This window comes from Carassius auratus, chromosome 14 (genome assembly GCF_003368295.1).
Source record: "Carassius auratus strain Wakin chromosome 14, ASM336829v1, whole genome shotgun sequence".
NCBI classification, from domain to species: Eukaryota; Metazoa; Chordata; class Actinopteri; order Cypriniformes; family Cyprinidae; genus Carassius; species Carassius auratus.
The window spans coordinates 16,227,362-16,238,695 of NC_039256.1; the positions used below are offsets into that span (position 1 = coordinate 16,227,362).

The 11,334-nt window shown below is 35.4% G+C and overlaps 1 protein-coding gene across 2 annotated transcripts; it reads right to left on the reverse strand.

Moving 5' to 3' along the window:
• Positions 1-426: 426 nt before the first annotated feature.
• On the reverse strand, positions 427-10,988 carry pmt (phosphoethanolamine methyltransferase). 2 transcript variants are annotated; one of them, XM_026280300.1, is made up of 12 exons: positions 10,750-10,988; positions 9,395-9,572; positions 8,601-8,756; positions 7,725-7,861; positions 6,729-6,886; positions 6,456-6,650; positions 5,277-5,366; positions 4,921-5,010; positions 4,501-4,623; positions 3,845-3,976; positions 1,400-1,516; positions 427-724 (listed from the first exon to the last, which is right to left on the reverse strand). In XM_026280300.1, exons 2-12 carry the CDS (start codon positions 9,556-9,558, stop codon positions 614-616), a joined length of 1,473 nt encoding a protein of 490 aa, XP_026136085.1. In that variant the 5' UTR covers positions 9,559-9,572; positions 10,750-10,988; the 3' UTR covers positions 427-613. The 2 variants fall into 2 exon arrangements, with proteins under 2 accessions (XP_026136085.1, XP_026136084.1); XM_026280299.1 differs by lacking the exon at positions 10,750-10,988 and adding an exon at positions 10,484-10,646.
• Positions 10,989-11,334: the final 346 nt, after the last annotated feature.

Below are 11,334 nucleotides of genomic sequence, written 5' to 3' on the forward strand. Positions count from 1 at the left end.
AAATACATTGTAATTTTTAAAGTGAATGTATTGTGCATTGTACACACACACACACACACACACATACATACAGTACTATATCATATATGACTGTTTTTATTATTTGTAATTATATGATTATGTATTTGTTGTGTCTGTGTAATTTATGTCTTGGGTAATATAAAAACATCATATATGATTTCACTGGCCAAATCATGCCAAACATGATTTTCTCTGATATATATATATATAAAAGTCATGGAAGATAATTGCAGATATTATTGTTTTATTAATTTATTGTAGTTTTTCTGTGTTTATCTGTAGTTACTATTATAAGGGTTAAAGTTCACTGTGTATTAACAGCTGTTTACATCATAGATATTGATTTTGAAGATTTTATCAAACACATTAAAAGCCCAATCATACACAAACAAAACAACAAACTAATAAAATAATACACAAAAGTATAATTTTATTCATTTATGCTGCATAACAGTATGTCGGTCTTACAGCTCTGATGCTCGAATCTTGCGCACTGTTGTGCAATTCACAGAATTAGACAGAACAGTGAGTTTAATTAGCATCTGAAATATATTGATTTGAATTTGATCATTAGTTGGATTGTTCCTCTCTCTTATTCTTTGGTGGCATAGAAAAGCCCCCAGCGTTGGTCTCCAGTCTCACAGCGCTGCAGTTTTTCTGTCCATCCATTTACAACGGCATCATAGTCTTCCTGAGAGAACTCCTGTGGACGAGACCGAGATTCCAAGAGAACAATATTCATATACACTTTAAAGGAATAGTTCACCCAAAAATGAAAAATGTACTCATGATGTAGATGAGTTTGTTTCTGCATGGGAACAGCTTTGGAGAAATGTATCAATTGCTCACCAATGGATCCTCTGCAGTGAATGGGTGCCGTCATAATTAGAGTCTGAACAGTTGATAAAAACATCACAATAATCCACAAGTAATCCACACCACTCTAGTCCCTCAATCAAGGTCTCGCGAAGTGAAAGCTACATAAGAAACAAATCCTTAAGACATTTTTAACTGTAAACTGTTACTTCTGGATAAAAATATGTGACCTCTCTCCATAATATTAATTGTGGATTAATGTGATGTTTCTATCAGCTGTTTTGGACTCTCATTCTGACGGCACCCATTCACTGCAGAGGATCCATTAGTGAGCAGGTGATTTCTAGTTCAAACAAACTAAACTCATCTACATCTTGAATGGCTTGCATTGGAAGGTTGAGTGGATTTGCATTTTTGGGACGAACAGCCTCTTAAATGAAAGTAAATTATATCTTCAATGCCTGCAAATATGGCTTAAATAAAATATTTCCTCCAACAGTAGCAAATGTGTGGTTGTAAATGTAATGCAGACGTTACATGAGCAGGAATGTGTGTTGTTCACCTGTACAAACTCCTCCTTCATCTCCTCGGCTCTCTGCAGTTCAGCCTTTATGACCTGAATAAATTGCTCTGTTCTGTCCTCAGCGCGAACATTACTGAATCCCACCTCGCTCAGGAACTGAAAAACACACACAATGAAATGCTATTTCATGCATACTGAGTTTTTTACAAGAGTTGGATTCCCATGCTAAACATGGACAAAGTTTCAAAAATTAAGTTGTACGTTTGAAGGAGTATTTCTGTTCCAAAAATACTCCTTCCGGTTTGTCACAAGTTTCGGAAAGTTTTTTTCGAGTATGGGTCTGTGTGATGTTAGATGGAGCGGAATTTCCTTATATGGGTGCTAAGGGCACTTCTTTAAGGCATTAAGGGACCAGTGGATGGAGTTTATTTTTAAAGAGCATGTTTTACAAACAAGGCCCGGTTTGACGCCGGATTTGCACATCGTTTATTTTTTAAGGATAATGCAATCCCAACGAAAAAGGGTCACGATCGTGTGTTGAAACCGCAGGTGGTGAGTAAAACTGCTTCTAATATCTCTGTGTTGTTAACTTAGCTATCGGCGCGTAAGCACATCAAGTAAACAACATGCGATGTTGTCATCAAACTGCACTTTCCACATGTACAGCTAAAAAATTTTTTTTAAATAAAATAAAAAAAAAAAGACGACATAAAGTGGAACTTAGTCATTTTCCAAAACCGCTAAGCAAATATATACAGTTTCAGTACATACCACATAGAGACGTCGTTGCTGATGCTGCTCTTGTTAAATTTCAGCCTCTGGATCTGATTCTGGATCATAAATAAACAGCTGAATCTGACTGTTAGCCATGGTTTGTTTTGGATGGTTTTGTCCTCAAGGTAATGTCACAGCTTCCACATGCTCTCAACGCAAAAGCTTACTGGCGCTCGTGATTCTTTAGCTCCGCCCACACGTCACGCCTACAGTCAGTCATGTTTTTCTGGGAAAAATCGGTACAGACTATCTTTCTCTTATGAATATAATAAAACTAAAGACTTTTTGGAGTTATGAAGGATGCACTACTACTCTATAGGTACTCAAGATTAACAGGAGATTGAGTGAAAACGAGCATTTCACCCCCCCTTTAATCCACAAATGACTTAAAGCTGCAGTTGGTATTGACACTCTAGCGGTTAATAAACAGAACTGCTTGCGTCTTGCGGAAGAACATCGTAGCCGGATCTACTTCTCTCTGTTTATGTCTATGAAGAATCACAAAGGTACTGGGTTACTCCGCCGCGGTGCCCCCGAAGCAATCTAAAATAGTCCGAATATAAACACTTATTATAGGTGCACCCTAGTGATTCAGGACAAGCTAAAAACACGGTTTGGAAAATGGATTCATGGTGTACTCGCTTATTATATAAATTTTTCGACATTTTGAACACAAACAAAGTTACGGACCGCAGCTCTGATTGGTTATTTCTTACCGGGAGCGATGTATTGTCTGCAAATGGCAATAGGACACTGGGAGGAGCCAGAGGAGCTTGATTTTTTCACAGATTATCTGTCTCATATTCTACTGTCAGGACATAATGACAGGTTTAACAAATATGTAAAAAATATATTTTTTTACAAAAGTTACCTACTGCATGCAGCTTTAAGCTGTTAACTTTTTTAATGTGGCTGACACTCCCTCTGAGTTAAAACAAACCAATATCCCGGAGTAATTCATTGACTCAAACAGTACACTGACTGAACTGCTGTGAAGAGAGAACTGAAGATGAACACCGAGCCGAGCCAGATAACGAACAAAAGACTGACTCGTTCTTACTCAGGGATATTGGTTTGTTTGAACTCCGAGGGAGTGTCAGCCACATTAAAAAAGTGAACAGCTTAAGTCATTCGTGGATTAATGCGTATTGGAGACGTGAACCGTTTAAAACGATTCAGTTCGATTTGGTGAACAGAATGATTCATTCACGAACCGGATATGACAAACTGCTTTATTTTGAACTCTCTCACTACACACATTGAAGAGAAGACAATGCTGAATAAAGTCGTAGTTTTTCTATTTTTGGACCAAAATGAATTTTCGATGCTTCAAAAAATTCTAACGGACCCTCTGATGTCACATGGACTACTTTGATGATGTTTTTCTTACCTTTCTGGACATGGACAGTAGACCGTACAATGGAGGGACAGAAAGCTCTCTGACTTAATCTAAAATATCTTAAACAGTGTTCCGAAGATAAACGGAGGTCTCACGGGTTTGGAACGACATGAGGATGAGTTATTAATTACATAATTTAGATTTTTGGGTGAACTATACCTTTAAAAAGCCTGTTGTTCCTGTGCCAGCTTTTTTTTTGGCATATTCAATCAGCACTGTAGTGACCAATATCATCATTACATAACAGATCAATACTAAATCTCAGTCCAAACAAGCTATAATAGTACACTATGATTTTATGAGGTCTGTACTTGTCCGTATCTCTGAGGTGTGTAGAGGATATATCCCCGCTGGTTAATGTAATCCTGAAACGCTGGAGACCAAGGCTTCTCTCCACAGCAGTAGTCACTGATCAGAAGTTTCCCTCCCGGCTTCAGCCATGACTGAAACACACACACATTAAAAGAACAGTTGAAATCAAAATGCATATTCTTTCATCACTTCTAAGACAACACTTCATTTGTCCAGTAGAGGGCAGAAAACTCACATTCTTTTCTCTTATTTCCTGATAATGATTTTCCACGTCAGCATTTTATTACCCTACATCACTGCATTTGTCTATTTGGATCGAATCCTCAGTAGTTCAATACAAATACAAAGGCTTGTTTTTATTACCCATGCATAATGTGGCACTCATTTGACTCTAAGTAAAAAAAAAAATAATAAATAAAGAAGGCTCAAGGTGAACATAACTGTTAAACCCACATACACACATATAATCACTGGAACACCTGCTACCCAGTGACAGTAGATTTACACCTACGGCACACAGATAATCATTTGTATATCCTCATACACACACAACCCTTATGCGCACAGGTAAAAATATACAATATACTATTTCTGTGACATATTAAGTTACAGACATTAAATTAATGTACAGGATTTTACCTGTGAGAACACTCACATAAAACTTTCTGAAGAGGTCCAGTTTGTCCCTGATATGCAGAATGGTGTCTCTGCTGTAAACCACATCAAACGTGGCATCAGGAAACCTTCTTTTTGTGGCATCTGAGACCTCAAACTGCACCTGCAGGGGAAGGACAAACAGTTACTCTGCTATCAGGACGTGCCGAGCAACTCTCACAGCTTTCCCAGGATGCAGCTCTTGAAAGTGTCTGTGCTCTTTTGTATTTAATATACAACTATTTAACTTTTTAAAACATATTTATAAATGTATTGTGGAAAAAAATTACTACTAGGATGTTAGGGTGTTGCTGCTAGTGTGTATTACAGTGCAGTTGCATTAGCTGTTCTGTATAGTTTGTTGCATTTTTTATGCGGTTGCCAGATTGTTGCAAGGTATTAGCTGAAAAACTCAGTTTACTAATGGCAGTTTCTCCTGCACGGCTCTCTCCATGGCAATCTCCACCATGTTTGATGACAGGTCCATGCCCAGAATCTCAACCCCAAAGGTCTGTCATTAAAAAAGATCATTCAGAAAGTTAGTAATTAATCATGCCACAGTAATCAGACACTACAGCTGTGAATAATCATGTAAAAGTGTTCAGAATGTGCACCACACTAAAATATAGACAAAACAGAATTTCTCTAATAATATTATCGTTTGCTTGTTTAAAGGCCTTGAGAAATACAAGCTTAAGGAGAGTGAAAAAGGTTCTGAAGCAACACATAAAACTCATCACAAGTTAAATTTTTTATTTTGTTACATTTTTGGCTCACCTTGGCCATGTAGAAATCTCCACCTCCAATCCCACAGCCAACATCAAGAACCTTCTGTCCAGCGGTCAAGTTCAGCATATCAACAAACTCCTGACAGGTTACAGATTAATATATCAAAGAGATTTAGAGAAAACAGGCCATTAATTATTCACTAAAATGATGAGATAACACAAGAGATCAGTAGTTCTCCACTGCTGAGCCATGAGCCAGAAATGAGGAATCCTCAAAACCAGAAATAAATATATGACAGAAATATTAATAAATGAATTGCTTAAATTGTTAATAATTTTATTACAAACACTTTTGGTACTTTGTTTCTGAAAGTTACATAGTTACTTCAATAGGTGGAGACAAGTGAGCATGAGTCAATCATGATTCATTTAAATGATAGGTTCAGAAACCCTATTCATTCATTCAGGAAAAAACAAAATAAATAATCTTTATTAATGAGTCATTAAATGATTTATTTAACTGATTCATTAAAAAACGCATAGGCCTATTTATTTACGAACGAAACAAGCATCTGTCTTTATGAATGAATCGTTGAATCATTTATTCAACAGCGATTCATTCTAAAACAGCGAGTTAGAATCATTTAGAAACAAAACAAGCTTATTGACTGAATCAGATTCATGCAAAAACATACTCACTCCGGAACGAAACAAGTGTAAACGATTGATATGAACGATTTTCTGTGCATAAATCATTCGACTTATCGCATGTTCTTTCAGGGTGGGATCATTCATTCAATGATTCATCCAAAAACTCATTGAACAATTCCAAACAGCTTTCAGCTTGTGCCTTGGTTTGGTAAATGGTAATATTGTATCTAAATATAGCCTAATTTACTCAAAATTACAACAAGTTGTACACCGAACTGCTGAACTGTTATTATTATGTAGCCTAACTTATATTCATACAATCTCAGAAAAAAAGGTAGCCAACAAAAGCTATCACTGAGGCAGTACCTTTTAAAAAATAACTAATTTGTACTCTTTAGGTAGTATTATGTAACTTTATGGCACTAATATGCATCTTTTAGGTTTATTGAAGTTAAAAGTACCTTTCCAAAAGGTAGACTATATAAAAATCCTTCTTCTTTCTATCTTTGAATTTTTAATGAACTTCACATGGCATTTTTTTAAAGATGTATGACCCCTCATATTCTGCATCCCTGACCTTGGTCGTGCTGGGTCCGCCTGTGCTGACATATCCTGATCCGAACATCTTCTCGTAACGCAGGATTCCTCTTCTGGTGTACTGCTGGTTATCTAGAAACTCCTGGAATGTGGAAAAGCCACCCTGATGCTGCTGAACCACATCACGGCGAACTTTCTGCATGAGCCAGCACAACTGGTTCTGATTGTTCTTCATCTAAGACAAATCATTTCAATTTCAGCTCATTATACAGAGTTAATGTCCTTAAAATAATTAGCTGACTGACTGGTTTACCTTCACATAGGTCTGAACGGTCTTATTGAGCACCATGTCAAACCCGTAGCATTTCTTCTCTGTCTGATCCGATTCGTCCAGCAGGAGTGACGTCATCAGGTGGTTGTAGTAAGCAGGGCTTCTATAGTGCGTAGGGTTAAAATCTCGCTTGCAGTCACCTGTGGACATAAAAAAGACAATACAAATTATAGAAAAACTTACACTTTTATAAAATTAATCTACTCTACAGCTGTAATAAAAGTAATAAAGCATGAAGATCAGTGCAAGCTATATGAGGGTTATTATAGTTAACTCAAACTTTTGTTACCTGGCATGAAATAAACTTAATAACTTAACTCAAATAAAATATACAAATAAAACAACTTTAAACATATTGTATTTCAGCTCATTGCCAAGGCAATTTAAGATGTTTAACTCGATGGACTAAAATAACTGAAACTAAAACTGAAATAATAAAACCAATTAATAATTAAACCAAATTAATAATAATAATAAAAAAATATATAACTTTGAAAGTTAAACAAAAACTAAAAATCTAAACGTGCCAAATATAAAAACTAATAATTTTTTTTAAATAAAAATATAATAGCATCTCAGTTATGCTAAACACTATGGAAGAAAAATATATATTTGTTTTAGTTATTGTTAACAAAATGCAGTAACTCAATGTGTCTGTTTTTTATTTACATATTAAATCCCGTTTATTTTTGAATGATCAACTAAATAATGTCCAGCCCTACATTTTTGTGTTTAATAATTCTTTAGGCTCCAAGAATAATAATTGTAATATGCACTCTAAAAATATGCTGGGTTAAATATGGACAAACCCAGCAACTGGGTTAAATGTTTACACACTAAAGGTCTTTCACACACTGAAGGTTTGTCTCACTAAATGATTATTTATTTGGATTTTTTGTCACATCAATTAGAAAACAAGATTGCAGTGTCGAAATCACTGCCATTAAGTGTCAAAATACAGGGTGTCGTTTCTCTAACCTGACTGGTGAAAGCAGGACTCTCTGAAGAACAGGAAGCCTCCTGGGCGGAGCCACAAGAGGAGCTTCTCAGCCAGTGACTTCAGCTCCTGATCACTCAGATACATCAACAGCCAATTAGAGAAGACCACATCAAAACTGAAACAGGAAGTGGAAGATGGAGAAAGACATCAAATGAGATGGGATGCATCTTCTATGATCTATGAATGAAATTAACACCAAATAATAATGATATACAAATCCTTTTTATGCTATAAAGAAACTTTTGTGGAATGGAAAGATACCACAGATGTTAAATGTTCTTCATGGAGCCATCAATGCGAAGCTGTGAACTCTAGTACACTAACAGCTGACACACTGTATACACATGTACTATTTACTGTCTTTCTTTTCTAGAAAAATGGACCAAAATACTGATGACTCATTAGGGGTGTATCCACCAGTGCTTTTCAAAATAAGAAACATAGCAAAGGCACTCTTAGCCTATTTCCTTAAAAATCCTTTTAAAACCTTTAAAAAAATCAGACTTTATCTATTTCATGACCCTTCAGCTTGTGAGAGTCTCTGAGAACCTGACACCTTGTACTTCTGGAGACTTCAGGTAGTTTGCAGTTTTGAAAAATGATAGCACTGGAGGATAAAGTGTTCCTGATGGTTTCATTCTTGGTCTGACACCTAATTATTCATCTTAATTCTTCTAGTTTTTTGACATTAATAGCTTTTTATCTTTATGTATATTCATATAAATGATTATAATAGTTGTTATAGAGACTGATGTGGCTTGATATTGGTAAAACGTGCTCGGAAAAAAAATATGATAAGAATATTACATGCACTGTAGCTGTGATTATAGGTAAATATATATATATATATATACCTGTGTTTAGGGAAATCCAGCTTTGTGACATCAGCTTGGATGAACTCAGCATTTCCCAGGTGGCTGTTGTCCTTTTTGTTCTTTTCCACAAACTTCTCCATGAAGTCCACAGCGGTCACATGGCGGGCTTTGCCAATGAGGTGACGCGTGAACCGACTGAAAAGAGCAAAGGTCATGATAACAATGCAGCAAATAAACCATGCTTAAAAGCTTAGTACTGGCCAAGAAACAGATTACCTAACCATTTGACCTTTTGATTAGATTTCCACCAGATTTTCATCATTCTCGTTTGAAAATTCACTTCAACAAGTCCTTGATTCTGATTGGTTGGGCCATTTGAATGAAGTAATGTTCCTTGTTTGTTATTTCCACTCATTTTTAAAACTCCTTCTTCTTGAATCTCATATAATTTTAAAATGAATTTGGTTCAATTATTTTAATGGGTTCAAGTAACATAAAAACATATGTTGCCATGAATTGATCTCATAATTTTTTATATTGTTATTTGTATATATCTTGTAAATAATAAGTATAAGTTGTAAGGTGTTCATACATCATGATAGTTTTTGATGTAATGCCTTCAGTTTATGATCATTTTATTTCTAACATGAAACCCTTTTTTTATTAATTTCTTATTTATTAGTCTTATTTGTTTAATGCAAAACATTAAATGCTATTTTGTCTTTCGATTTCAGGGTGAAATATGACTTCGTCTTGTATGTATGGTTCACCCAAACATCAGAGATCTGCAGGTCTCTTCAGAATCCAAAGTCAAAGCCAATGTGATCACTGACCCGATTCCAGCACCTAGTTCCAGCACGTCAGAAGCAGCCAGAGAAGGCAGCAGGGAGAGAATCTCTGGCAGCTCGTGCTGGGTCAGTTCCTGAGCGTTTGTATCCAGCATCATCTCCTCTACTGTCGCAAACTTGGAATGTTCCTTCCAGAACTCCGTCATCATGTTTCGCTCGCTTTCTATGGAGACAAACCCCATCAGGTAAGGACAGTGAGGATATTTCTGTTTCTCTAGATTTTCTATTCTTGGTTACCTTTACAAAAATTGACTAAACTCTTAAAAAAAGGGTTTTAAAAGGGGATTTTGCCAAAGGGTCATATAAGATCCATTTTGGGTTCCCCAAATAACTTCAAAGAACATTCTAAAGAAGTGTAACTGAAGAACATTTTAAGAGAACATTATCCCACTATAAAAAATATTTTGTGGAACGGAATTCCATGGATGTTAAAGATTCTTTATGGAACCTGAGATGCCAATACATTTTACAGTATATATATATATATATATATATATATATATATATATATATATATATATATATATATATATATATATATAAAAAATAAGAGTATATTAATTAATCTTCAGTTAATGTTTGTAAAAAAAAAAAAAAAAAGTTAAGCAACACATTAAAATAAAATATGAAATTTTTAAAAAGTTCTGTAGATTAAGTGTATTTCTCTTTTTTTTTTTGGGGGGGGGGGGTTATATTGCATAATTATTATGTAAAATAAGTTTTAATTTAGATTTAACAAATCTCATTTGCTTATATTATATTATTATATTGTTTTCAGAATTATTTTAAGAATTTTAATAATATGTTTTCCAGACATTAGACCATTAAAAAAAGGTAAATCTCCTATATAGTATATTGCAAAAAAAAAAAAAAAAAAAAAAAATGATCCAAACATCCAACAAGTTATACTCTATAATGACTAAACTGATACATGTCTGAATACAGAGATGGTGTACATGTAAAATTAATTACATGTGAGTTATATTTAATGAAATAATTTAAGTTTTCATCATCTCATTCAAGCAATATCGATATGGAAAAAAATATTGCTATTGCTATATGTTTTTGTCTTACCTTTTTCCATATCAGTGAAATAGAAAAAAATAAAATATTAAAACGGAATATACAACTAATATATCAAAGTCCACCGTATATATTTTCCACCGGAACAGATTGTTCAGTCAGCTTGTAAGTCTCTTTGAACACTCCTGTCCGGGTCTATATTACTCCGCTGACCACTATAGGGCGAGGGGAGGAGACCTGCACTTTACACATGAATAATAATATCACTCAGATCCAGGGGGGGTACGAAGGGCTGTGATGGAACGGGAATCCCTTACCTTACACCCGGACTGGATGCGCGTTCAGTCAGTCTTCGTTCACCGGTTTGGAGAGGGAGGCGTCAAAGCTGAATGAGACCATATCCTTACACTTTCTGATTGGAGAAACGGAGAAGAGAGAGAGACGCCGGTATGCCCCACCTCGTGCTTATTAATGGTGATTCAGAATTATGAAACAAGCGAAAAAGTAACGTGTCATTAAAGCTCTTTTCACGCGCACCGGCTTCTGCTGGAAAAGTGCTGACGCGCCTCGTGCGCGCTCTAGACAGGAATGCGCGCTCCTCCGCTCATTACGCAATATTGCCTCATGCATTCTGGAGCCAAAAGCTGCTGAACCGAGGAGAGAAATGTTTAGATGCACATCCAACTGTTAATATGATAATTAATGTGTAATTCAATCCTTCACTGGGCTGGTGGCATTGTGCTCATGTTGGGCTGTATTTGTGCCGTATTGTATTATATCTTGGCATTCAACTCTAGTGAATATATATATATATATATATTTTTTTGTTTTGTTTAATTTATTAGTTAATTAGTTAATATATTAGTTTTTAAAGGTGTATTAAAAAAGACTAAACGAATGAA

Coding starts and splice junctions, on each gene's coding strand:
- pmt (XM_026280299.1), bottom strand. Junction 5,367..6,455: donor GCGGACCCAGCACGACCAAG/GTCAGGGATGCA, acceptor GTAACCTGTCAG/GAGTTTGTTGATATGCTGAA. Junction 4,624..4,920: donor TGCAGGAGAAACTGCCATTA/GTAAACTGAGTT, acceptor CTTCCCCTGCAG/GTGCAGTTTGAGGTCTCAGA.